This window comes from Lagopus leucura, unplaced genomic scaffold, assembly GCF_019238085.1.
Source record: "Lagopus leucura isolate 7727_CA_CO unplaced genomic scaffold, USGS_WTPT01 Super-Scaffold_806, whole genome shotgun sequence".
Taxonomy (NCBI): Eukaryota; Metazoa; Chordata; class Aves; order Galliformes; family Phasianidae; genus Lagopus; species Lagopus leucura.
In genome coordinates this window covers 73,887-101,183 of record NW_024962260.1, presented here as the reverse complement: position 1 = coordinate 101,183, position 27,297 = coordinate 73,887, and the positions used below count along the sequence as shown (strand labels likewise).

The 27,297-nt window shown below is 52.0% G+C and overlaps 1 protein-coding gene across 1 annotated transcript; it reads right to left on the bottom strand.

Moving 5' to 3' along the window:
• Nucleotides 1–24: 24 nt before the first annotated feature.
• Nucleotides 25–19,979, bottom strand: LOC122176995. The gene is made up of 6 exons (XM_042866037.1): nt 19,938–19,979; nt 18,280–18,376; nt 16,292–16,420; nt 11,377–11,479; nt 1,632–1,737; nt 25–425 (listed from the first exon to the last, which is right to left on the bottom strand). Exons 3-6 carry the CDS (start codon nt 16,383–16,385, stop codon nt 87–89), a joined length of 642 nt encoding a protein of 213 aa, XP_042721971.1. The 5' UTR covers nt 16,386–16,420; nt 18,280–18,376; nt 19,938–19,979; the 3' UTR covers nt 25–86.
• Between the last annotated feature and the right edge of the window lie 7,318 nt (nt 19,980–27,297).

Below are 27,297 nucleotides of genomic sequence, written 5' to 3'. Positions count from 1 at the left end.
GCGGCCGCTCTCCGCGGTGCTGATCTCTACATCCCTCCTGACCGCGCACGGCTCGATTCGGTGCCGGCTTGGGTTCAGTCCGAGGTTTAATGGGGGATATTCCGGTTCGGTAAGGCTGGAGGGGAGAGTGTGAAGCCGAGCCGGCTCCCGGCTCCCGTTTTGTGGCAGCGAGGCGGGGAATGGGGCCGGGCCCGCTCTTGTCCCCTCCCCGGTGCCGCCTCCCCCCGCTGCTCTGCTGGGAGCATCCCTGGACCGAGAGCATCCTTGGCTGGAAGCACCAGGATGGTCCTCGTGGGGCCCATTTCGGCCGCGCAGGAAGCATCCCGGAGCTCACGGCCCTTGGAGGGAATTTGTCTCTTGCAGCACAAGGGACAGTGACCTTGGACGGATGCGCTGCTCCCTGTCGTGTCTCGGAGAGCCACGTGCTGATTTATGTAAGCAACCGGGGGATAATGGAGCCAGGAACAATAGCCAGGAACAATAGAGAAAGAAGAAAAATCACAAAGGACTTGAGAGCATCTTGTGGTAAACACACGAGCAGCAGGGCCAGCTCCATCCCATCGCTGCAGCTTGGTGCCCAAATGCCCAATCGGGCACTGGTGCCTGCCCTGAGGTTTGCAGGATGCAGCTGCAGCCGAGGACCCCGTGCACAATGCAACATTTCCACCATTCCCCTCTTTAACCCCCCAGCCCACAGCCATCCCCACCAGTCCAGCCCTGTCCCTAGGGCTAGAGACTGGAGTTGCTCAAAACACCCCCAGATTCGCTGCCAAACACTGGGGATAATAAATATTTGCACTATTAAATTAGCAGCACGGGTGGTGTGTGTGCAGGAGGAAGGCAGTGATTGTTACAAGCAGAAACCTCTTCTGGCGTACCTCATGGAGACATCAGCGAGCTAATTAAGCAATTGGCTCTGTTAACGGAGGCTCCTAGGAATACATTTCCCCACTATAGAATAACTGCACTCTAATAAATTGCCTCATAAATAAACAGCCCAAAAAAAGCAACATAAGATACCCAGAAAAAGCTCTGTGCGATAAGCAGAGGCGATGCTGGGTGCTACCGGCACTACCAGCACAGTCCCAGCACCACACCCTGCAGGGAGCAGCCCCGGGGGGATGCACCGTCCCCTTCTTCTCCCCCCACCCTAAGGGCCCAGCCCCCCCTTACCCACCCCAGTCCCAGATTTTGATTTGGGAGATGACAGCCAAAAGCTGCCCGGGGCATTCGGCTGCTGCCATGGATGAGCACAGGGAGATCAGCAGGACGGATCTGCGCCTGCTGAGAGGTACCCAAGGGGAAGAAAGCAGAAAATGTGTTTACCCAGGATTACATTTTAATCTCTTCTCCCTTCCAGAGTGAATAAAGCTGGGTTTGTCCTGGAGCTGGACAAATATTTTTTCTATAGATGTCGTATTTTTCCTTGGTTTTGGATTGCTTGCTTTGTGCTTTACACATTGCAGAACCCGGTGGATGCTGATTGCCCACTGCAGCTGCTGTTCCATGCCCACTGGTTCTTGTAGTCCCCAAATACCCAACAAAGCAGAACAGAGCCTGTCCCTGTGGCCCCATGGCCAGGACAGTGGCATTGTACCATCCTGTGACTTTGAGAGCATCTCCATCCATACCTCTGTTCCCACTTTGCTCCCCATGGGTGAAGGCTCTTCAGCAGCCCGGTTCTGCACAAAACCTCCCTGTATCCACCTCCACCCATCTCCCAGCCAAGCAGGTTTCCTGCAAATGCAGAAAATCAGTAATTACCTCTGGAAGTATTCATTACAACTCAAGAGTCAATAAACAAAGGCTGTGAGTACCCTCTATTCATTACATTCAGCAGCACCTACCAATTATTCCCTCTGCTAAGCCAGCCCCAGCCAGCAGTGGGGGGATTCTGTTTGTACACTGAGGATGCAGCATGTCTTGGGTCCATCCCTCCCATGCCAGCATTCATCTCTCCCTTTAGAAATATCAATTTCATGGAAAGTTGATGTAAAGCTTCCCATTGAGAAGCTCCCAAGAACAGTCCCCCACCATTGGGTCCGTTCACTGTCCTCCCACAGCTGAGAACATCCAAGGATGAGGCTTTGGAGGTAACTTTGGAGGGGGGAGAGAAAAGGGTAAGGAGAAAAAGCCCTTTTTTTTCCTTTGAAATAGAAGTAGGGAGACGCACTGCCCTACAGATGTGGGAAGGTGGACATTTTGGAAGCTGGTGGCATCACCATTGCCACCAAGTTGGCACCACCTGCATGGTAATTTTCTCATCCCATCCCAAACCATCCTATGCCACCCTGTCCATCCCTTCCATGGGGCTGCCCCATCCCAACTCAACCCATCCCTCCCTTCGTCAGCTGGAGCAGACTTTTTCCAAGTGTCCATTCCGTACAGTTTCATGGCCTTGTGCGCCGTGCAGGGGCACAGGCACCCCTCTCACCAATGCAGCAATTAGGCATGTTCACATTAACCAGATAATTAAGCAGAAAGGCACTAATTGAATAAACAGGAGAACTGAATGCCAATGACATGGGGAGAAAGGAGGCTGGGGACGGGTGGCTGAGGGACAGCCACTGCCGTGCAGGCTTTCAGAGCTGCGGAGAAGCAGCAGAGGATTTGGGGAGCAGACACTTCCTGCTGAGAGGCATTAATGGAACGCGGAAATGTTTTACTGCGCTGTGATTTCAGATGTTTTTGAATGCAGCTGCAGCTCCGTTCCATTCCGGGCTAATTTAAGCTCCAGTTAAACCAGACTAAATTACAGCCCCGGGAACCGATGTGACAGGGAATGCATCCAGGAGCCCCAAATCCTGCTGACCTTGCTTCTCCTTCCAACTGGACTGGACTTAGAGCCTCTGGCAAAACAGCACTGCATGTCACCAAGGGACTGCAAGCAACCCTCGGTGCCCTCGGGTTCCCAGCTGAGCAGGGCAGGACCCCGTTGTGCTGGGACCAGCAGGATTAGTCCTGGGGACAGGGGACAAGCAAGCTCCAAGGGAAGGGATGTGCCATCCCAGCTGTGGAACCCACAGCCCCTTCCTTTGCTCCAGAAGAGCAAGTGGTTGTCTGAGACCAAAGCAACAAAGGTCAGGGGAGCAGAGGCTGTTTGCCCTCAGATTATTATTATTATTTTTTAATAGAATAAAGAGGAGATTATTAGATAGAATTAATTGTTCACACTGTACAGGAGATGAAAGTGTGGGGAGTAAGCAGATGCCGGTCACGATTCGGCGCTCATTAAGGCAAGAGCAAGATTCATCTCGTACACATGATTAACTCCTGGCCGCTGATGATTTACATGGCAGATGATCAAAAGAGAATTAATTAGCCCACAAACGGGGCTGCCTCCAGTCTGGCCCCAGCAGTTCTACCAACGGCAGAGCCGAGGTCCCCAAAACCGAGTCCACAGCCACCACGCTGCTCAGACACTGCAGCCATTCCCTGCGAGCAGAGCAGGAGATCCAGGCACGTCCCTCCACCACTGGGGATGCTCTACCCACTGGGTTCTCCCATGCAAGAGAAGTGCATGCCCAAAGCCCACAGAGCCCAGCACAAGCCAGGGCATCTGCTGGCCCCACAGCTTAGCATCTGCTGCTCAGATAAAGAACCTGTGCTGACTGTCACCTTTATTTTGAAGAAATGAACTCCTGCAGGAGTCACCTTCAGCACTCGGCCCTTCCCGAGGTGGTGGGAGACGAGCTGATTGCATGCAACTGATTAGCAATTAGCCTGGCATGCTCCAGCTGTAAATACGGACACCAGGGCTGGGGAGGAGGAACCCGGGGGGGGGTCCTGTGTGCTGATATTGATAATGAGAGGGGCACACAGCCCCTGCACGGAGGAGCAGACTCCAAAATAACATTTCTCAAGGATTTTGGCAGTCTGCAGCAATCGAATCCCAGAGAGAACTGCATCCTGCTGTCTGCCCAACTGCATAAGAATTGTGTCTTTAATATGGGGCTGGGATATGGCCTGTAAATAACATACCATAACGTAATGTACAGACTGGTATAGGCTGTTAATGGCTGGGGGATGCTGGGGGACAGCTCCTCTTCCAACTCCAAGGGGTTCAGAGTCCCTAGGGGGCACAGGGCTGGGATGGTGACAGGGTTCCAGCCCCAAGGGACTGAACTGAGCCCAACTCACCCAGTGCCACTGCCCCCAGGACCATGAGGTTGGCACGCGCCTGTTGCAAGTTTCCATCTCTCTGCCCATGGCTTTTAGAGGCACTCAGCTGCAGATTGCCTCTGTGACCCAAGTCCCCATTCCCATGGGCTTTAAGAGCCTCAGCGTAAAACAAATTAATAACAAAGTGAATTGTACTTGAAGGCAGCTACTGGAGTGAGGAAGGCAATGCCTGGAGCTCAGGGGCTGTGGCAGTGCAGGCGAGCGAGACGTGCTCCATGGTCCTGCAGTGCTGGCAGTGATGGATGAGTCCACTTCCAGAGCAGACTGAACCAGGGTGGCTTAAAACCAAAGTGTGCTGAGGGCCAGCGTGCTGCCTGCCCAAAACCCTGCATGCAGAAATCTGATGGCACCATGGCAGAGGCCAGATGGAGTCTGGGTTCTGCCAGCCCTGCCTCAGTGAGCTGGGAGGGATGGGTTTGCCCCTTGCTGTCCCATGAACATCCCCCAGTGGATGTTCAGCCCTCATGCTGCTCCTGGTCCATGGTGTTTGATTCAAGATGAGCAGAACTTGGAGAACCTCAAGCCAAAATCTCTACAACTTCATCTGAAGGCTACGGGGGGTTCATATTCATCCTCAGCCTTTCCCCCAGCCAGCAATGCAGAGATCCCAGCTCTCTGCAGAGCGGAGGTCTCAGCTGCCCAGGGAGGGCAACTCAGTGCACAACTGGGATCCCACCTCCACATCCCCCCCCTTGTCCAACAAGGCCAGAAATCACTCACTCAGTCTTCAAGTAGTGGTTCAAAGCTTTTGCAACCCTCTCAAGATTAAATAGCAGCAGAAAAATAATCCAGGATAAGTCTTGTCAAGGCATAAGAAGCATGACATGGCCGAGGAGCCAACACAGCAAAAGGGTCCATGTTCCAGGTTAAATCCAACCCTTCCTGGGCAGCCTCCTGCCCTACCAAACAGGAGTTAATTCCCACCAGAGAGACACGGCAAGCAACCCAACCTCAGGCTGAGCAGAACTCCGGAGGCTCCCTGCTCATGTTTGCCCCATTCCTGCAGACCCCTGCCTCTCACAGGTGCACACAGGGCCTAGAAGACCTCCAACATGCCCCAAGACATTGAGTTCACACTCTGGACTCTCCTCGTGGCAATGACATCTCTGCTCCAGTGGCTGTGGCTGTCCCTCTGCCATTGCTGCAGGACACACAGAGCTCCCCATGGCCCACAGCTCCCTCTGCATGAAGGCATCACCACTTTATCTCCAAAACCCCTCCTCCCAGACACCTCCTCAAAGTGTTTGCAAGTAACAAATAAATAATCAGCGACAGCAAGCTGGCTGCACTAGAACATTTATATCATATAATGCACCATTTATTTTCAATTATCGTGGTGCTTTCCCCTCTCCCTCCCCGTGCACTTGGCAGGTCGCTGGTGGAAAGTTTGCAGAGTTGCAAAACGCCCTCATATGAGATGTACCAGGGAACAGGGAGGGATGGCAGCAGGGTGGGAAGGACAGACAGCCACCTTGGGGTCATGAGAGTTTTTGGGTTGGGCTGTGATTTCCAAGCTGGCGACAAAACCACCAATCCCCACAGCCAAGGGACCTCCACACTTCCCATGCCCTTGGGTGGGGATGGGCTGCTGCACCGCCTTACACCTGCGCTCCCACCAGCTCTGTTATTCCCACCTCTGTCTCAGTCAAAGCCATTTAAAGCTCTCTGACATATCATGAAGAACTTTCCAGTGCGGTTCAGGGACTAAGATTTGTATTGAGAAGCCCAAATTTATTGGATTAATGCTGTGGACCAAAAGCTTGGCCGCTTAACAATTGGAGGATCTGTATTTTACAGCAACGTAACTAATAAGGCCATTAATACAAACCGGGCTCACTCCTGACATTTATATAGCCATAAATCTCTCTCAGCACTGGAATTATTTATGCCATCCCAGGCACTTGAGCAGTGCTGTCATCCTTTATCAGGCTGAAAGATTTAAGCCAAGAGACAATGATGCTAACTGTAATGAAAGGGAGCACGAGCAAAGTGAGGATGGCGCTGGCACAGCAGGAGCAAGGCCATGACCTGACCAGAGCATGCCAGGAGCAAATGCAATCCCTGCTCTTGGGCTTTGGGGGGCAGCTCTCCATTTCCAGCAGCAATAAGGTCAGGGCACCTGCAGCCCAGGTGCTTAAGGTCAAGCTCTTTAGGATGCGTCTGTGCCTCAGGTCTGTCTTGAGCAAAGAAAACTTGGAGAGAGAAGCAAATAAATCTGTGCAGAGCAAGGAGGCCCAAAAAGCAGCCCCAAGCAGCACAGGAAACTGTAAACAGGGAGAGGAGAGGGTGTGGGTGGTGGGAGCAGAGAGCAGCCTGCCAGCCCTCTGTGTGCACTAATTATTTCTGGCATTATCTGCTCCAACAGATAAGGTTTTCATTAATAAACTCGAAGAGGAGCAGGGGCTGTGGGGGGAAGGGAGAAGCAGCAGCAGCTGAGAGCTGCAAATTGGCCACAACCAGCAGCAAAATGCAATCAGGTGCAGGGAGCAACGGGGGGCCCGACAGCAGTGGTGACAGCAGAGGGGACATGAGGGACAGTAATTAGCAGCAGTCCTTTCCCTGCTCACCACTGCTTTGCAGGCTGACTCCTAATTCACTGCACGTTGGAAAAGAAATAGTCAGTAATTTTTCAAAGCAGGGCCTTATTAAGCCCACTATCTGCAGTTATTTAATTGGACAAGATTAAGCCAGGGCAGCCTGGGATGCAGGGAGGGTGCATCACTGCACTGCCACTGTGCTCCTGCAACGAGCATGCAGGCAGATGTGCATGCACGGGGTGATGGGCTGCAGGGATGCTCAAGCCATGGACATTAAATTATCTCGTGCAGGTTGTGATAACGCAAAAGGGAGAAAAGGAAACTCTAGATCCTGCTCACAGCATTGGGGCTGGGAGTCAAGGGACAGGATGATGCAGGATGGGGCCAGTGTTGTGCATTCGGACAGACTTACAGGAGGCAGGAGGGATGGGGTCACAGATGCACAGCAATTAGCAGGAGCAGGCTGGTCCCCTCCCAGCCTCGGTTTCCATGGCAACGGGGTGGTTCAGCACATTTCTCCACGCACAATCTCACCGCAAAGGTCATGGCAGCATGGCAGAGGAAGATGCCTGGCCCTGCTGAAACAAATCATTAAAACATGGACAAAAGAGTGCAACCTTCCCAAAACGCTCAATTCTGAAGATGCCTCCACCACCTCAGGGTGCACACACCAGGGTCAGCAGCAGCCCCTTGCTCTATTTCCATTGCTCACAGCCAGCATATGAGTGGCATTTCCACCAGGCTCACCACTCCCCTGGTCCCGGGTTGCTGCTCTCTGATTGCTGCTAAGAGGATACAGCATCCCAAACACAAAGATGTGCAGCTCTCCTGCAAGCTCTTTGCCCTCCAAGGTGCAGAGCCACAGGGTCTCTGGCAAACTGCATCTGCAAAGAGAATGGAGAGAGACTGGGAAGGTGAGGAGTGGACTGCTGGCTGCTTTGATGCTCTCCTTAAGCCATGGGTTTTGCAAAAGAAAAGTGAGAGCTGCACACAGGTGAAAGGACAGTATTTCCTGAGGCAGAGTGAGTTGCCAACCTGGTAAATACTTCATTAGGGGTCAAACTGCTAGCACAGGGAGTTCTACCTGCAGAGATTTATCGTCTGTTTGAAACAGCAGCAGCTTATCAGAAAGGATTTCCTTCTGCCTGAAACCAGGAGTGAGTCTGCATCCGTGCTCAGCTGTTTAAAACCAGCACAACCTGATGGATGCCCTGGTGCTGCCCCAAGCAGAGACAGCTCAGGAACCGGGGCGGCTTGGGCCCCTCGCTCTGCTTTTGCTCAGAGGGCAGAAGATGCAGGGACCACAGGTGTTCTCCCAGCCTTACAGGAGTCTTCAGATGCCCATCAGCATGGAGAACCAGAAGAGAGGGGATGCCAGCCAGAGACCTGCATCTCATAGGGAAAAAGGCTGAGACCGAGCTTCACCTCTATGAAAGGTAAGATGAAAACTCCTTGTATAACTAAAGCTTTCCTGAGCAAAGTTAGAAAAGACAAATCTATTCACAGGCAGAAATCTCCTCAGATGAGTTCAGAGCAGCAGCAGAACAGAAGCTTCGGGCAGTTCAAAGAGACATTCTCCTGGGATGGAAGCTCAGGATGGAGAAGTATCAACAACCTCACAGAAGCATCTCCTTTCTCACACCTCATGTCACTTACTGAGGAGCTGAGCAATAACAACTCCCTTTTCCAAATGCTGGTAATGGCAGTGACCTATCCTGCTTGGTTGTAATTAGCTCCAAAATCACTACAAACCCGCGCAGCTGAAGAACACTTCAGTCCTCCAAAATGAAGCTGAGCTGCAAGAAAGCAAATAGAATCCATCCTGGCTAATTATTTGTTATTAATTGTTTAAAAAAAAAAAAAGATGGATTGATGAAAGGACTTGGTAAGCAGAACAACAGCGCGAGTGTACTTGAAGGCAAGCGCTGTAACAGGATCCGAGAGCAAGGCTTGTCATAATCCACGGGCTGTTAATTATCTAAACACTGGTCCCTCGGAGCTGCATGAGTGAGGATTAATTAGTTTTTGAAATAATAGCTAAATTGATACCGGGAAGGAGCTTGGGTTCCAAAATAATGGCTGAAAATTAGCCAGCTTGTTTCTGCGCTTCTTTCTGCCATGCTCAGAAGGACATTTGTCTCTGTTGTTTTGCCAGAAAAGGGCCATTAATCACAGCGGCAGATGGCCCTTCCCAGACCTGTCGCGCTGCAGAGAGACAAAAGGAAGGCGGAGGAGAAGGAGGAAGCAATCACCTACAAGTGTTGGGAGAAAGGAATCCTCAGAACCAGCCAAGAGCAACTACTGAGAGCATCCTGCAGGAGAGCTGGATCTGCCCAGAGTAACTCGCGGAGATGGAGGACGTCTCTTGCAACAGGCAGGTGCCTACAGGAAAGGGTCTGAACATCTCCAAAACAAATTTCCAGCATCCCCAGCCCACCCCACCATGCCCATATCCCTCAGTGCCAAATCCCTACGGCTCTGCAGCCCCTGCAGGGACAGTGAGCCCAGCACTCCCTGGGCAGCTGTGCCACTGCATCACTGCTTTTTTGGAGAAGAAACTTCTCCTTGTGTGCTTTGCTCATCTTCCTGCCAATGGGAGGCACAGAGCCTTTCCCTCCCCTCTGTCCCACGCTGCTTCATGCACATTTTCGGGGCACCCTGGGACATCAGCTCAGTGTGGCAGCAGGGAGGAAGCAGCCAGGTGAACGCTGCAGCATTAATCACAGCAGCCTCCCCACACGGAGCCCGCTGTCTTGAAAGAGTGTCTGCTCCATAAAGTATGCACAGCTGACACGTGTGAAACCCTCCACAGCGTTTACTGATATGGGTTACCTTGGCTTTTACAGCATAATAAATAACGGGGGAGAGACAGACAGACACCCATCCCCTAATCAGCAACGGCAGCAAGGAGGGGATAAATGTTTGGCTGGGGGAAAAGCTCCCTTCTCCGAACCTTCCAGAGCCACGGGGAACCCACAGACCCCCCATGAGCATGTGTCCTGTTCAACAGTGACCCAAAGGAGGGCAGCTGACACTCAGGTCTGCTCTCACTCTGCACCGCTTCTCTGTACGATCAAACCTCAGTGGTTTGGTATGCTACACAGGAGGCTTAAGCAGAGCTCAGAGGAAAGATCCTATTAGATAAGAGCAAACGCAGCAGGCCTGTAGCTGAGGGAAGCCGCTCCATCTCCGGGAGGCTTGGTTTATCAGCACAGGGCTCAGGCACACTGAGAACCCACCGCAGCGTCAGGCAGCGAGCAGCAAACATCTCATTAGTTACAGCAGGGCTCCCGCTGCTCTGCCAGCCAGCACCGGGCCTGCTTGGAATGGGGAGCAGAGTTCCCTCCTGGAAGCAAATCAAAGGCAGCACAGAGGGGGGTAGCACACCTTGATGCTGCCGCTGCAGCGCCGTCCCCCTGCTCCTGGTCTCACTCCACTGCAATGCCTTAGCTAGATAAATCACTCACACCACGGGCAACAGAAGCCAAGTAGATGTCGTCTCCTTGGCCATTACTCTGATTTTTCATCCTTCACTTGCTGTGAAAAAAGAAATGAGAGTGAGAGCGGCAGCCCCCAGCCTGGGCCGCAGTGCACAGCCAGCTGCACAGCATCCATCCTCAGCAGCACCGCTTTGCCCTTCATCGTCCAGCAAGCACTGATTTATCTCCAGGTGCTGAGCAGCAGTGTGGCCTGTGAGCATCACTTCAGCAACCCGGAGCCTGGTGGTGCTCCCTTCTCCTGCAGAGGGACCCGAAGCAATTCCTGCTTTTGGGTGTCCCAACCAGAAACAGCAGTGAAGGCAGCAGCAGTGTTCTCAGCATAGGCTCTTCTCTTTGAGCCCTCAGATTTTTTCCAGTCCAACCCCAGGTTTTCTGGGCTTCCCAGCCCAGTGAGTGCTGTAGGGAGAGCACTTCCCTGATTCCTTTTAAGCTTTTTTCCTAGCTCCAGGGAGGAAGGTGATTTTTCATTCCTTTTTAAAAGGTGCTTAAATGCTGCGTTTGTAAAAACACTTCATTCTGGGAAACAAATTATGTAAAATACACTCAGTGGGATCTAATACAAACTGATACCATCAGCTAGCAACAGGGGCTCTGCTGCCAGAACTTGCTTTCCAGGGGCAATACTGAGCTGCCTGGACAACCTGCTGACCTGCTCCAGCCCAGGGTCTCACAGTCTCCTGGCAACCCTGAAGCATGTATGGAAGGAGCCAGCTACCTGCAGGCATCTATCTGCCAGGCCATATCCCTGCTGGGTGCCCCTTGGCCAGCAGGGCAGCGAGGGACAGACCAGTCTGAACTCAGCAGGGCTGCTGCACAGGTCTGTCAGTGTAGCATGTCTGGATCTCTTGACACCGCTCATTTGTACCATTCATGCTTGTGTCTTCTGAGCTCTTTTGTGGCTATTCACCATGCTGAGGCACTCCCAGGCACACAGAAGAGCAGCTGGATGGGGTTTCTTTACCCATCAGTGGGTTTCAAGGCAGCTCCAGGGGATGCATGAGCTGCCATAGGCCAGCATGCACCCAGCAAGAGACAAAGCTGACTGGACACAGCTTCCTATGCCCCGCATCACTAACGATAGGAAACGATGCTGCTTCCCCGAGGACAGGCCACTTGTCACGGCAGGTGGCTGCAGCAGAGAGGAACTGAGCTCTTACTTTTTCTGGACAGGCTCAAGGATGCTCCAGGGGAAAGCACTGCAGGCAGGCAGCGTGCTGGATTGAGAGGGAAACCAGTCTGGAGCCCGTCTTGGGTACATCACTGATGAAAAAGGAAGAAAAGAGAAATCAAGATTTCCTGCCCCCAATTTGCTGACTCAGTAATGACTCAAGGGACTAAATTTAGCTACTGAAGTGCTCAGCAGCAGGGCGAGCGGCTGTTGGCCTCTCCTTAACCTTATTACAAGACCTTTCAAGCAAATCTTTTCCCAGCTCAGAAGGGATTCTGCTCACGCTCCAAGGGGACTGCATGCCACCTTTGAAAGCTGGAAGAAAGCAGATGTACGTACATAGGTACACACAAGGCTTCCCAGTGCCAACGCAAGACCTGGGAGTGGAGAGAAGAACTTGTGAGCATCACGCTTGTTGAGTCACCATAGCAACAGGGGGTTTTTAAAAGCAATTAGGTGTGGGTTCATCTGTGCTGCTCAGAAGGATCGCAGAGCGCTGCCTCTCCTCCCTCAGCTCCTGCACAGGGGGCTCCTATAGCAGAGACAGGCACGATGGCTCCGGCTGCACAGCCATGGGCAGACCTGGAGCAGCTCTGCGAGTCAGCCAGTTGCTGGCACACAGCTCAGCATGGTCCAAGGAAAGCTGTGACCCAGGCCTGTTTCTCTAGCCAGGACACAATGAGGTGGAGTCAAATGCTTCCCAACCGTACAAAAGCATAAATTCCTAACAGCAATGATAACATCTCCCGCATCGCAGCTTGAGCCGTCCGCAAGCTAAGCTGATTCCATGCTTTCATAAGACCCGTTTCCACGAGGTCAATCATTACATAACCCCACAACGAACCTCCATCGACCACCTTCCAGGAGCACAGAGCTGGTGGGCAGCTGAGCCGTGCTGCCCGCAGCTCAGGACCTGAGCACAGGCAATGGGGCGACCCAGAGCTCCTGCACTGCTCACCCTGAGCCGCCCAGCACTGCAGGAATAGAAACAGATCCGTGCACATCACACGGGAATGGCATCAGCCCCATCCAGACTACAAAAACATGCACTCTGCTCTCCCAATTCCTGTAGCTAAGAGCTTTTTGACTCTCTTTTTTTTCCACCCCTCTCAATATGCTAGAATTCAGGTCCTCCTCCTCACTGCTAGAAATTCCCATGTAGTTTCTCATCACATCTTTTTACCTCCCTTCAAAATTCCTGTATTTTCAAGGATCTGTATTGGACGAACTGCTGTTGAGCTGTTGATTTCCAGCTCCCCACACCCCCTTCCATTTTCTTCTTATTTTTCTGCACTGCCTGCTCACAGAGGCCGTTCTGCCACCAACAGCTTTTTGGCCATTCAATAGAACAATTCTCACCTTTATATCTGAGTGTTGCTCAGAGCTGACCCAGCCCACCTAATGCCCTATGACTCACCCAGGCTGGGAACGTTTCTCTTTGCATCAAGGAACTTTCAGGAGACCTGAGAGCTGCAGAAGCTTGGGTGTTTGGTGCCCATGCCTAACTTAAGCATCAGCCTCTCCTCTTTAAGAACCAGAGATAGAATTTAGCATTTACCCAAAGTGCACAGATTGGGGTTGCGTGCGTTTGAAGCTGGAGCAGATTTCACTTTGCTCTGGCAACCAGGCACTTTCCACACTCATTCTCCACGGGAGAGATGGTGTAATGCTCATGTGACAGCGGGAGAGCAGCAAGATGCAGCTGGGAAGGCTGGGACGAGGCACGGCCTCACTGGCCCTGCATGCAGCAATATCAGGTTCATCTCAGGGACTGCTGAACTGCCAAGCCAGAGAGCAAACAGGTGCCCCTGGGGAGCTGGGTGGGAACCAATGCGTGGGGTTCCCACCTTACCAGCAGTGTGAGTCAGCTGTGACGCAGCCTTCCCAGCCACCCCACTGCACCACACAGCGCTGCAAGCAGAAAGAAGGGAACCTTGTGCAGAAAAAGCAGGGTGGGAGCCTCACTCACTGCTTTCTGTCCGACAGCAGGGTTGCAGAGGCTGAGCTTCTGCAGTTCCCTCCCAGGCTGGCTCGCTTTTAGGGTGAGAGTGGTGAGTAACAGATATCTGCAGAGGGGAGATAAGGTAATGGGGCACCTCGAATGCCTGGGATCGCATTAAAGCAAGGCTGGCTGTTGAGATCCTATCGCTGCACAGAAATATCTGCAACTTTATCCTCAGCTGGAACATGAACCAAAACAAATCAGGTGACCAGCACAGTGGGTTAGGGCTCGCTGGCACGGTGGCATGGTGGGCAGGGAGGAGAGGCACAGCTCTGGCAGAGCCAGTACAGCTGAGACAGCAACATGGGAGGATGCTGCCGCAGCAACAGGGAGTGAGGGTGTCAATGTAGGAAGGAGAGACACCTTGTGAAGGGCAGGAGAAGGGCCTGAATCCAGGCTCACATATCCCAAGGACACTGGGAAGGGTGCATAGCACAGAGAGCACCTGATAAATCAGCTAGCTTTCACCTGGCTCATGGGAGCGCCTCCAGGAGAGACTCCTGTGTGACACTGTGACCCCAAGGCAGTGCTGACAGATAACCCTGCAGCAGCAATCTGATTGCTAACACAGGGAGCAGAGTCCATCCCCCTAACATTTCTCACCCTGGGCTGATCCCTGAGGAGGGGCACAGCTGCTCAGCTCCCACCTCCCTGCTCCGGCTGTGGCAGAGGGAACCAAACAGCAGGCATGAGCTGGCTGCCAGCCTGCTCTGTGGGAGCAGATGAAAGGCTTCTTTTCTCCTCCACCTGCAGCACACAGCCAGCCTGGCTCATGTGCATCTGCAGGAGCCAAGGATGCTGGGAGCAGGCTCACTCAGTACATCTGGGCCATGGCTGATAGTGGGACCTCTGACCGCTCTCCAGTGTTTGCAGGTAATTGCGTGCAGCTCCCCTCCTTGCCCTCCTGCAGAACTGCTCACCCGAGCTGGGAGGCAAACACAAAAAGCTTGCTGCTGCTCTCAGGAAGTGTGAATCTTACCTCTGCTGGCAGTCATGGCTTCAAAAAACAGTGAATGTCCTTCAAGGAGGAGGGATCGCATGCCGTGCCCAGTAAACCAGTCACAGCAGCTGCATGGAGCCAGGGCTCATCCCTGCCAACACTAGGAACAACGTGCATGCAAACAAAGCTCAGGTTTCCAGTTCCTTTTGTGCTGCCCAAGGCACATGCCCTGACTTATTTCCAAAGCCATCATGTGAAACTTGTTCCTCTTGGGAGAGCACGAGGTAAGCAGGAGCACTGGGAGCAAAGCCTGCCAACAAACACCATCCAGGGCAGCAGTGGCTGAGGGGAGAGATCCAGGTATACAAGCTTCTTTCTGCAAGAGCAGAGATTGTTTTGTCTCCTGCAGCTCTGCTCCAAAAGGAAGCTCTTCAGGAGCATTTGGGAAGGAGGTTTTGCAGGCTAAAAAAGCACAACAGACCAATTACTGGAGCAGGGAGCAGTCAGCAGTGTCAGCACAAGGACCATCCCAACCACAGCAGGGAGCTCAGAATTGCACATCACTTCAGGAACGGGGACTGACAGCTGCTAAGAGTTCATTGAGAGCAGCAATATTTGAAGAAATGAGCAAGTGTGGGGAGACAAGGCATCAGCATAGCAAAGTAACGGCTGAAAGAAAGCTTGCCATCTCCTCTCCACCCTCTAAACACCACACTTGGCTGCTCACAGTGCTGGAGGGATCGCAGCCCAGCCCTAGCAGGGCAAGCAAGCCTCCAACACAGTGCAAATACAGATGGTGGAAAACATAATGCATCAAAGCAGCCAGCAAAACATGCTATCATCTAACACTTAGCAGTGATTGCTGTCTCTGGTTCCCTGCTGAGGATGATGGCCCACACACTGCCAGGGCAGCTCCTAGACATCAAATGCACGTTGGTCAACACACCTTGGGGAGAAGTCTAAGATAGTATGTTGTGCTTCTCAAGATGGGATGATTACCCAGGGCAAGAGCCTCACTTAAAGCAGATCTGCTGTTCCTGGACTCCATAGTTCCTTGCTCAGAGTTAGTTCAGGCTCTGCATCTTGATGCAGTGGAGACAAGGAAGCCCCTTCGGGTGAAAGAGAGATCGGGAAACCTTCAGATAACACACAGAGAGGATGTTACCGCCTATTACCTGCAGCTGAAGATATTCTACCTGACTTATCCAGGGCAAATAAGGCTTGTCAAGAGCAACACACTCATTGAACTGCTGTATTGGTCAGTCTGCATTGACAGTGTTGTGTTATGAGAGGTAATCAAAGTGCTGTTGGAGAACTAACATGTAACAGCTCCACTCAAGCTGATGGGAAAAGGAGGCCAAGCACTGACAAGCCAGCCTCATCCACAGCAAGCAAGGACAGGGACTGACATACAGCTTAAACAACGTATTAATTAACACAGTGAAGGAATGAAAAAAAGTTCAAAGGGTGAAGGAAGAAAGCTGTTTCCCTTATAATTTATGAACATCCAGAATGTGGTGCTCTTGCCCTTGATATCACCAGATAGATGGCATGGCAAAGTGGGGGTGCACCCTTTGTATCAGGATATTAGCTGGCTACACTATTTTGACAAAGGAGAGACAGCAGAATTTAAATAGAATTATGGGAGGAAGCACACCAATGTTGCCAGGGCTACCCTACCATGGCCCAGGTCAGGCTCTCAGCACAGAGCTGAGGTACAACTCAGCCCCAGGCAGCTCTGGGATTCCCTGGGCAGATCCCAGGACAAGCTCCAGCAACCCAGCTAATGACTTGTATGGGATTACTCTGCAAATGCTGGCTCACAGTAAATGACTGTGCTTTGTGGAAACCTTTCTGAACCAGCTGCAGATGTCCTCAGGAGCAAAAGTGCTTAGCAAGATCAGCAAGAACCTGGCACTAGAGGCTGCCTGTGAAAACAAGGCCCTAGCTAGCAGCACTAACCTTGAGAAAGAGCACGGTCCAGGAAGGAATATGGGGCCATCACCCCATTTTGATTTTCTTCAGCAGCTCTAAGAAGGGTGTACAGATGAACCATGGGTCTGATCTCCCTCTGGTCAATGGGAAAGCAACCTGCAGGAAATTCCCATTTCAGTGAACTCTGAGAAAAGAGGATCTCTCATCCTTCATGCCTGACTGCCTTCCTGTAGCAGTGTTTTCCTGGGTTAGCAAATATCACAAACCCCAACCTCTGCAGGCAGATGGCTTTTTGCCTTATAGCAGCCTGCTAATAGGAAAGCAGTGGGGGACAGATGCTCCTGCCTTCCCACGTTAAGCCAGGGCAGCAGCTCCGAGCTGGCAGCAGCACTTGCTCACATCGATGCCCAAAAGCCACGGATGGCAGCAGGAGCTGTGGGGTAAGCACCGACATCCAGGCACCATGCTCAGAGCCAGCTGGAGCCTGCTCAGAGGCGATGCTCCCAGGACCCTCTGTGCCCCTCCAGCAACCCAGGGCCTTCCAAGCACCAGCTGTACTTCGCACCCACGCGTGCTTCCGTGCTTTGGCTAACAGAACAAATACAAACCAGCAAGCAGCAGCAAACTTCTTCCTCTCGATAGCTGCCAAGGGAAAACGCTCTTCATTTCAGCCCCTCTGCTCCTAATGTGAGGGCTAAGAGTTAAGCTGGCAGCTGTCCTTGCTGGGCGGAAAGGAGCAGCAAGCAATCCTAATAGAGCTCCTGGCTGGTGGAGGAAGTGCAGATCTATTTAAAGGAGTCAGAGCCCTTTTCATCTGCCTTCTTCGAAAGGGAAAAAGCCTACATGAATATACCTAACCAGAGCTGGAGCTTTTAACCTCTAAGGAAAGCCCTATTCACCTCTTTCAGCCAATTGCCCAGCATGGCAAGAGCTGTTCCTCTCGAAATGGCAACGTTGACTCGTTGCTGTTTGAAGTCTTTCCTTTCACAGACAGCAAAGCCTCTCTGTTCCCATTTATCCCCAAAGGGCAAGCATGCAGTATGAGTGCAACTCACAGCACCCAGAAGTGCCTGTGGGACCCCTCCTCCTCCCTATAGAGAAAGGGGCTCAGTTCCCACTTCTGACAGCAGCATGTCAACTGGTAAATAGCTGCCCAGCTCTAACTTTGTCCTAAGGTAAGCCAAATTTCCAACATTCTGCAGCATTTCCCTGCAGAAACAGTCCTGGGGTGGGGTGATGGGAAAGCTGCTAGAGACAGAAATGGGGACCAACAGCTCCAGGGCTGCTAAGGGGGGGGGGGGATGTCCTCCAGCAGAGAGGAGAGCTCACAGCTGTCCTTGCAGTGAGTCAGGGCAGGAATACAGACAGGAGAAGTGCTTTAAAGCTGGGCAGCACGATGGCTGTGTACTTCTGCCTAAGCTGGTGAGAAAAGCAGCTTGTCAGAAGACAGAACAGGCATTTGTGTGACAGTTGCTTGCAAGGTTTTCTGCTGCTGTTGCTTCTGCTTTGGTTTTGTTTTGAAGTAATTGCTACACCTCTGGAAAACAACTGCCTCATCATAAGCCACGGTGATTTTCCCCTCAAGAAATCCTTGATGCTCACTGTTCTCGCCTTACAAACTGGGGAGGAATGTGGCACGGCACTGCCCTCTTTGGGTAAAACCACCCACTGATCTCCACCACGTGCAGTACAGCGTTATGCACAGCTTGTCCTTTTCTTGTGTCCTGCTGGACACGAGCAGCTCTGCACCCCCTTTGCAGCAGGGGTGGCCAGGAGATGCTCTCCTCCTCCAATCCCAACCCCAAACCCGCTGCCATCCAAAGCCACTGCCACACTGCTGCCACAAGGCTCTGCTCCCCAGCGGGTTGCTTGGTAAATTGCAGAGCTGCCTCCATTTTCCTCCTCTGTATGAAAAAGGCTTAGTAAAATGACTGCAAAAATATAGTGTAGGGAGAACATCCTGGAGCAGCACGGAAAAGAAGAACAGCAGGTGATGTGGTTACTGCAGATCTTACCTTCACATGACCACACAGACAAGGATGCATTAACAATGGTAGGCAACTGTAAATCCAGCACATCCTTATCTGGAAACACAGGATTTTCTCTAGATACCTGTGAAAATGAAAAAAAGAAAAACCAAGAAAAAAACACAGAAGAGATCACTGAAAGAATTCCCTCAGAACCTGATAAAAGTGCCCAGGGAAGAAGAAATCCATGCACATCCCACACATGAGCATGCAGCACATGGAGGAGGTGGCACTGCTGCAGCTGGCGCCTGGCTCTGCTGCACCATTCCCAAACCACCCAGCAGGAACAAGTGGGTTGGTAAAAGCAGCCATTCGGCAGCATCTCCTCTGGGCTAAAGGAAGAGGCAGGCATTCTCTCCAAACTGGGAGTTCAAGGGTGTAACACAGGATCTCTTTTCCAGCACTGTGCACAGTATGAGTGCATGCATCCACATCCATATAGGATGCAGAACAATGCCCCTGCAATTTCAGTCCAACTTCCAGGCAGATAATAATAGTCCAGCCATGTTCAGCTCTAGCCCCACTCCACAGCAGGTCTCGCCAAGCTTTACAAAGGGAGAACCACGTGCTTTCGAGCTGTGCTTGGATAGAGCCTATTTTTGGGCTCTTTGCTGGCACACCACTCTGCTGTAAGCGATCACCTCTGAGGTTAATTAGACAAAATGCTCCAGCAAGGTCTCAGGAGGAACAAGATTTCCTTTTCTCCACATTAAGCCCTTTTACCAACACTTCAATAGATGTTGACATCGCTCTGCCCCTGCCACGCTACCTATTGCACTGCTGATGATAACAGCAGCTCCATTGCTGGGGATTAGGGGCAAGCAAACAACACAGAAAGCAATAAGAGCAGAACAAGTTTAGAAATTGTCGGCTACAGCAGCAGCCCTGGAAGACCCAACTGTGTTTGTCCCTACTGCAATCAACCCAGCACAGCCAGCTCAGTGCTCACAGCTCTGTGAGTTCCACCAGGGCTGGGGGTGGCTGGGAGCTCCAGGAGCGCAGTGAGGAAAGGACAGCACTCTCACTTTAACACAACACGACCAGCCGCTCGCAAAAACAGCTTGGCTTCCCCGTCCCTGAACCTTGCAGGTGTTTGTTTAACAGCCTGCATAAATTGAGGCTAATCGCAGCTCCGCCAGCTGCCGAGGAGCCCAGCAGCCTGGAGGACGCGGCCCCGTTATCTCAGTGCAAGCTGAGCGAGCTGCTCCCGAGGGGACGGCTAATCTGCGCAGCCCTAACGGAGCAGCCGGCCTCTCAGCCTCAGCAGGGGGAAGCGGAGGATGGAGGCTGAATGGGATTAGTGCCGAGATGGAGGGCTGAGGAGCTGCTCACTGCTGCTGCCAGGCTCCGCTGTCCCCTTTGCGCTAAGGGCTGGGCTGGAGGCCACAGCCGGCCTCTCTAGGTCTGCTATGTACATAAAGGCATGAATAATAGATCTAACAAGCCAACAAAAGCACTTTATCTAAAGCACGCTTCTGTCAGAAAGCCAGGCTTCTCCAGCACGTGGGATGGTTTCCAGACAGTGCCTTTTCCTAACAGCATGGGGGTTTTCCTGGCTTTGCTGCACCCTCCCTGACTTCATTCACAGGGAGCAAGCACAGGGCAAGGCTTGGCCACAGCAGACCTCCTGAACACCTTCAGCTCACCTCAGAGACCTGGCAGCATCCCCTGAGCCAGCTCCATGTGCCACCTGCAGCCCCAACAGAACCCGCACATGGAGGGCACAGCCACCTGCATGCCGTGGGGAAGAGATGGTTGGCTTCCCTTCCTGTTAAACGAGGATCAAGGGCACTTCCTTACAGCCTGAAGCAGGGATCATCTGTATCAGTGAAATCTGCTGCCCCATCCATCCATATGTCCAGCAGCAGAAAGGCTGGAGTAAGGGCCTTGTGCTCTTGTGCAGCTCCCCAGCAGTGTGGCAGTGTTCCTGCTGCCAGCAAGCCTGTGTTCCCTGAGGGCTGCCAGGGTTACAGTGCTGTGCAGTGACTGCAGTGACTCTCTAAGGCTTGGGCTGTCCCCTCCCTATTTGCTTTATGGAAATGCTTAATAAGATCTTGACACAAGCAGAGGAAATTGCATTCCTTTATCTTGGCAGTGCATGGCCCAGGCTAAGGCAGGAAGAAGAACGCAAGCAACACCCAGACTACAATTCTCTACAATTCTCCTCTGACAGTGGAGGTCAGCATCAAAAAACCCAGCAGCTCCTTTGCCCCTCAGCTCTCTGTCTCATTTGCATTTCAATTTCTGGAGTTGCCAAGCTCAACTGCTGAACATCAGCCCCGCAAAGGCCAGGCAATGCTCTGGGCGGGATTCTTGCTCCACAGAGCAGCCACAGAGAGAAGTCATTCCTCTCAATCCATGGTCCCCATGTCACGAGGCACCACCAGATGCACCAGGAGGAGTTCCAGCTCAGGGAGGGAAGGCAGGAGTCCTCGGGGAGCAATCTGGCATGCCCAGCCTGGGCACAAGCAGGTCATGGTTCTCTATCAACACCTGGACCAGAGCAATGCCTCCTCTCACCCATTCAAGAGGAAGCGATAGGCAGGCAGCAATCCAAATTCAGTTTTTAGGCACTTGGAAAAGCCAGGGCTCCCACCCACCCACACAGCTCCCTCCCCAGCTGCCAGCAAGCTCCCAGAAATTAGACTGAATCTCCCCACAGAACAGAGTTCTCTGCAGCATCAGATCAAGGCCCCTGCAAGGGCCTGGGTAACAAATGGCCCAGCAGCACAGCAGATGGCCAAGAAATCCAGCCTGAACACCCACCCGTTCCTGGGAGCGCTGAATGCTGCCCGTGCCTACAGACAGGCATGATAGATCAAACCCAACTGGAGGCAATGGTGAAATCCATTGTTTAGAACTGCTTTATTAGCAGACTGGGCTGGGTATGAGAGACCATAGAAGGCCAGCGCTGCGTGAAAGGTTGCAGCAGCTGTTCCAGCCTGACCAAGGCAAGGATCTTATCACAGGTCCTGTGCAGACTCACCCTGCAAAAGGAACAGCAGCAGCTCCACTGTGCCCTTTCCAAGCTGTCCTTGGGAAGCATAAGGTGCGGCTAAAGCTTTGATACTGGATGAGAGACTTTTTTTGGCCACCGATCAGTCTCTGATTTCTTTCCCTAAAGAGCCATCTGGGACATTCTTCTGAAGATGCAGCTAGTCTAGAAGGCAAGAGACAGTCCGTCAGTAGTGCGGGAAACAGCAGAAGCAAGCAGGCTGTCAGAGCAAGGAGTGCTTCTTCATCCACAAATGCAGGAAGCTGCTCTCCTCTTTTCACCACTTCCCAACCTCAGCAGACTTGGGCTGTCAGAAATGAGATAAAATAGGACAGGGGATCGCAGCAGTTGAAATCTCTCCTGTGTTTGTCTGGATACCCTCCAAGAACTCATCCAAGACACTGACAGCTGAGGATTACAGTGTGAGCAGGGACAGCTCTGCTGCACAGCCCACCTCACCCTAGAGGAGCTGGCATCTCAAAGGTAGATGGAACAGCGTGCTTCGAAGGAATTGGACACAGAGCTCAGCATGTCAAAGCTTCAGTACAGCATCTCTGCAGCTCAGAGCAATAGCTCCTGCCAGAGGAAAAAAAATAGCCATGAGCCATCATGCTGTAAAGATGCCATCCCCTCTGCTGGCAGCTCGAAGGACAAGCACGTACTGCCTCATTCTCTTCTGGCCCCATTGATTTTCTGCAGCTCTGTCTCCAGGAGCACACACACTGCAGTTTGTTCGGCCTTGCAGGAATGCTGGGGCAGGATGAGGATGCCTACAGATCATGCTGGGGGCAGAAATAACAAAGGGTATCACAGGACAGACAAAAGAGGGAACAGGCACAGCCAGGCTCATTCCCACACCCCAGGACAAGAACTGCTTTGGGCAAAAGCAGAAGTGCCCAGGTCAGAATCAGCTCCTAGGTAAGCTCCTCATGTTCCCACCCAGGAGCCAGCACTGCCCACCTGGGAGCCACCTTCACGTGCTCCCAGCTGTATCAAATCCAAGGCTGGAAAGCAAACCATGACAATTATCAGCGCTCGCTGCTGTGAATGGGAATGTTCTGTAAACAAATTACATCTTGGAAATTAATACATGTAGCCTTAATTGAGGTTTAGCATCTTAAATTTGACTAAAAAATAAAAATTTTTACAAGTTAACAAAAAGAAAAGAGAGAAAAGGCAACGAGCTGGCTGCAGAGCCCTGGTGCAGAGCTAACAGTAGGCACAGCACCTGAGCAGACTCAGCCTTGCCTGTCTCAGGTTGCTCTGCTCCAAAATGAGGATTTGTACATCCCAGGGTCAGACTAATTTCTCCTGCCAGCACAGCAGCAGTATTGTAAATGACTTTTAAATATCAAACCCACACTTGAGTGCATCTAAGTCAAAGCACAACACGCATCAGGGATGATAAAAAAAAATCAGATAGCGTTAGCAGAGCCTGGGCCTCAGCACATCAGCTTGAGATGGCATTCAGCATTTGCAGTGGATGAAGCTCAGCATTCCTCACCTCCAGACAGCTGCCAGCTCTCCAGAGTGCCTCACTGCCCCCGTGAGAAGCAGCTACAAGCTGAACCCCTGGGATTTTGCAGAGCCTGTGCTGTGCAACTCTGGGAGCTCACCCTGCAGCTGAAGTCCCGTGGCATGCTGCAGATCACGTTCCCAGCAGACTCTTCTGCCACTGCACTGGCAGCTCATCCCAGCTCTAGGCTCTCTCCTGCCAAGCCTGTGCTCCATCCAGCCCCCATACAATCTGTCCCCATGGAGGGAGCAGTGCGTTGTCCAGAGCTTTTCCTTGCCTGGAACAAGCATGGACTCATGCCCAACGAGAAGCAAGTCTGGCTGCACGATGGTGGTATTTCCATCTTCTCCAGGCTACCCTCAGACATGCTGGGTATCCAAGTGACTCCACCTCCCAGCCTGTTAGCAGGAGACTGGGAACAAGAGCAGCTTCCACACCTCCAGCCTGCTGCAGCTTTAGTCCCTGGCTCTCACCCTCCACCATGCAGCACAGACACATGGACAGATACTGACAGCAGCACACAAACAGCATTGCTGTGGAGTCCCAGCTCCCCTCACCTGTATCTTGAGGGTTAAATCGATAATCCTCCCTTCCTCTACCCACATCATTAACATATCCAGGTAAGTAGGAAAGCACAGCCCCCTGACACAAAGTGTTGTTTTTTCTCTTTGCTAACTCCTGGGGGGACTGGTGTGTAGAAACCTTTAATGAATTTGACATAACTCCTAGCACAGAACAGCTCTACTATTTGATACAAGGTTTAATTTGATTTCTCACTTGAATAGCTGAGACATTCTTGATATGCTTCCTTCAGCCTCCCCCCAGACAGCTCTGCTGCATACAATTAGTGCTAAGAGTCACCTGCATTTCAGCATCCCTCCTCCTTTGCTCCACTCTGCTCCTGCTGCTAACATCCCTCCCCATCCAGCTGAGCATCTCCATCTCTGGTCTTTGGAAAGGGTTTTCCACGTCACTCCTTTAAGCAGTGGGAAACTGAGATTGACCAGTGGCAGCAGTTGGAGCCCAGGCGATGTGACAGTCCCAGCTTAGGTCACACCAGTCATCCCTGCAGGACAGCAGCCCTGGGAGGTAGGAATCCTTTCTACTTTCAGCTCCTGTATTTCTCCACAGAAGCAGCTCCATTTCAGCAAGGCTTGCATCGTCTACACTGCAACCTCCAGAACAACAAAGCCACAGCGTTCTGGAAACAAGGAACACACACAGCTCCTATGAAAATGAGAAGTGCGGATGGAAATTTGGTGGAATTTTGTTCATTTTAATGTCTACAGGTTTGTCTGGCGTCTGTTCATAGGTTAGGCTGCAACTTCAGCCTTCAGACCACACACCCACTGACCCAGGTTCACCATCAGGACAAAAGGACCCACAGCTTTCCAGGAACCAGCAGAGCAACAGAGCCCCACACCATGGCCAGACACAGGTAAAGGTCTCCCCTGAGACACGACAGACACTGTGACCCAGGCTTCTGCCTGGCTCAACCCCCTCTGTGAGCCAGCACTAATAATGCTGGCTTGATTGAACCTGTTCACTTCCCCAGTCTCCGAAGCACAACAGTCAATTTCAAAATCTTAAAGCAAACCGTTAGGGAGCAAAGATGTATTTGCAGGCATTAAAGCCACAGACCAAGGAGCAAACAGACACCTTTGATTGAGAAATCAATGCCTGGGTTTTACAGCATTTCACACTAAGCAGCAGCAGAGTCCTGCAGACGTCTCATCCCTTCAGGGCAAGGCAGGAGAAACTAGCAGAAGGGGAAGTGAGAATGTGATGCTTCCAGAAGTCTTAGCAAAGCTGGACCACCCTTGTGGACCCTGAGGCCATGGGGTAAGACATATTTTCAAGAGATTCCTCAGATCAAACTGATGGGAAAAGAGTCCGTTTCATACCTCTTTCAGAAAGGTGCTTTACTCAAGTATTCCCTTGCACCTGGCCTGCCCTGGGTACAGCTCCAACACAGCAGGCTGAGGTCATCAGGGGCAATCCCACCCAACACAGCACAGCACCCGTCTGTCAAGCAGCCCTGGATGCAAGAGGTTGGCCTGGAATAGCAAAAAAGAAACCCAGACTCCATTGATCAAGATGCCAGAGGGAAGGAGCAAGTCCTGAAGGGAGGAGGAGGAACAGCCCCTGCACCCAACAGCGGCGTTATGAGCAAGAGAGACACGCTGACAAATTGAAACAGACCACTGGCACCCCTGGTATTTTTAAAAGCTTTCTTCCTCTCAGCTTTCTTCTCCTTTGTGCGCTGAAAACCCATCTTCAAAAGCAATCACAATGCCTCCAGAGGGAAAAATACCCCAGCACAAGGCAGACTTCCCTTTAGGCAATGTGAATCTGCGTTACCTGAGTAAAAAGGCTTTTATCTCAAAACCATTCATTTCCAGACCACTTGACCTAAAAGGAAGTCTCCTTTATTTCTATAAAAGTCACTTTCTCCCCCAAAGTCTCGTGGTCTCCAAACAGAGCTGTTATGCAGCTTTCTGCTCCCACCACTGCCTGCAGAAGGCAGCCCCTGCTCCAGGAGATGCATGGCCCCTGCCAGCCCCCTTCTGTCTGGAGATAGTGGCAGAGGTGAGGGCTTTTTGCCAACCAGGAGCAGCCACATTCCACTGCTTCTGTCCTTTAGCTAGAGCTAATGCAGCAGTTGCAGTTGTTAGCAATCAACCAGCTCCCCCCCGTAAGCTTTAAGTAAAAAGCAAGCTCTTTCCCAGAAGGAAGCCACAGGCAAGGCTGTAGCTACAGCAGCTGTGTGATTTTGAACAGCTCAGCATCGCCACCAGATAGAAATTAGCTTGTGCAGGCAATAGAGGCAGAGCTCAAGGAGATGGGTTCAGCTCGGAGAGCTGGGGCAGCCTGTCACAGCTCAGCAAGCCTCCTGCTGTGATCTGCACCTCCAGGAGTGTGTGGTGGCTGCAGAGATGTCCCCTTGCAGCATTCGTGCTTGAAATGGAGGGGAAAAATTGGTACTAGGAATTTGGCAGGAGGAAGGAGAAACGCTGCTTGTCAGAGGCAGCACGCAGCCAGCTGGCCTGGTGAGATGAGCTCCCAGCTCCCACAGCAGCCAGCCCTGTGCTGCTCCTGATGAGGATTTGAAGAAAGCACCCATGTGCCAAGCACAGCAGCATGGCCAAAGGCTGCTGTCCAACAGCCTTTTTTACTGGGGGAGGAAGACAGCACCCATCTCTCACAAGGGGCACCAGATCCCAGAAGATCTCGCCTACAGGGACACAGATCAGAAATGCAATCTTGCACTCAGTCACATCCTAACCTGTCAAGTCGCTGTTTCAGTGCTGATGTTTGCATTGCTTGGTGTCCAGCCTCAGGACAGGGAATGAACAAAATTAAAAGCACAAAATTAAAATTTCTACTCCTCCAAAATGGGGACAACTTGAAGCCCATACCCCCAAAGCACTGAAAACAACATGTTCCCCAATACTGCTTGCATGGCATCTCTTAATTCTGTGGTTTTTAAGCAGCCATGGGTGTTCTGAGTGCCTGTTATTGAGAACCTGGCACACGGCTACTGAGTGCAAGCTCTGCACAGGTGCTGAGGGATGTGGCTTGTACCCTGGGCTCAGCCATCCTGGAGGGAACAGGTTTACCAGGCAGGACTGGCAGCAGAGATAATGGCATCAGTGATGTTTCTTTAAGCTGAACTGCTCACTGTGCACTGAAAGGTGACACTCAGCATAAGCTACCTACAAAATTGTACTGAACAAATGCAGCATGCTTCAGTTTACACCAACTGTCTCTGCAGAAATATTAAAACCTAACAGCAGGGCAGTAATGGAGCAAACAGGAGCCAGGATACCTGAACTGCCTTCTCAGACAGGATGCAGTCTGCTGGAGGCACTGCATGTAGGGCATGAGAGGGCAGCACAGACAACCCTGGCCCATCTCTCAATAGATAGAGCAGCTTTAGCAACACCAGGTCATCCTTCTAGCCGTGAAGTCTCAGCATCCCATTGACAGCCCACCAGCATCCCAGGGCAGGCTTACAGCAAGTCACTGACTGCAGTGCTAAGCTGCAGGGGTGGGCAGTGAACAGCCCCAGGACCACAGCGCTGTGTGAAGCAAACCAGGTTTATCCCTTCCTGTTGGCACAGCCATGCAGAAACACAGCTCACACTCCCCTTCTCTCATGCCACTTTCCACTAGCAGGTAACTTCCCACCAGGTCATCAGAAACTCAATCCCACTGTGTATGAACCAGCAGGACACAGCAGGAGCCGAGTCACATCTAGACAGAAGCCCATCCAACACTGCACGGTTTGCACCTGCCTCTGCCATTGCCCTGCCTTAGTTTCTCCTCTGAAAAGCAGGTACAAGCATTTTGTCTGCTCACGGCATGCCACCTTCAATTCTTTGACAGCAGCACCGAGATTCAAAATGCTCAAAGGCAGAGATGATTGGGTAATCTGATTGTGTGGCTGCTGGCTATTTCAAGTTGGGCTGATTTCTGCTTGACTTTAGGAGCA

What these genes read in the sequence shown, in the direction of transcription:
- LOC122176995 (XM_042866037.1), bottom strand. Translation starts at nt 16,385, where the DNA reads ATGGTTCATCTGTACACCCTTCTTAGAGCTGCTGAAGAAAATCAAAAT. An exon ending in GGACCGTGCTCTTTCTCAAG is followed by an intron (nt 11,480 to 16,291) that starts GTTAGTGCTGCT and finishes CTTTTTCATCAG; the next exon opens with TGATGTACCCAAGACGGGCT. An exon ending in GGAGCAAAGTGGGAACAGAG is followed by an intron (nt 426 to 1,631) that starts GTATGGATGGAG and finishes TACATAAATCAG; the next exon opens with CACGTGGCTCTCCGAGACAC.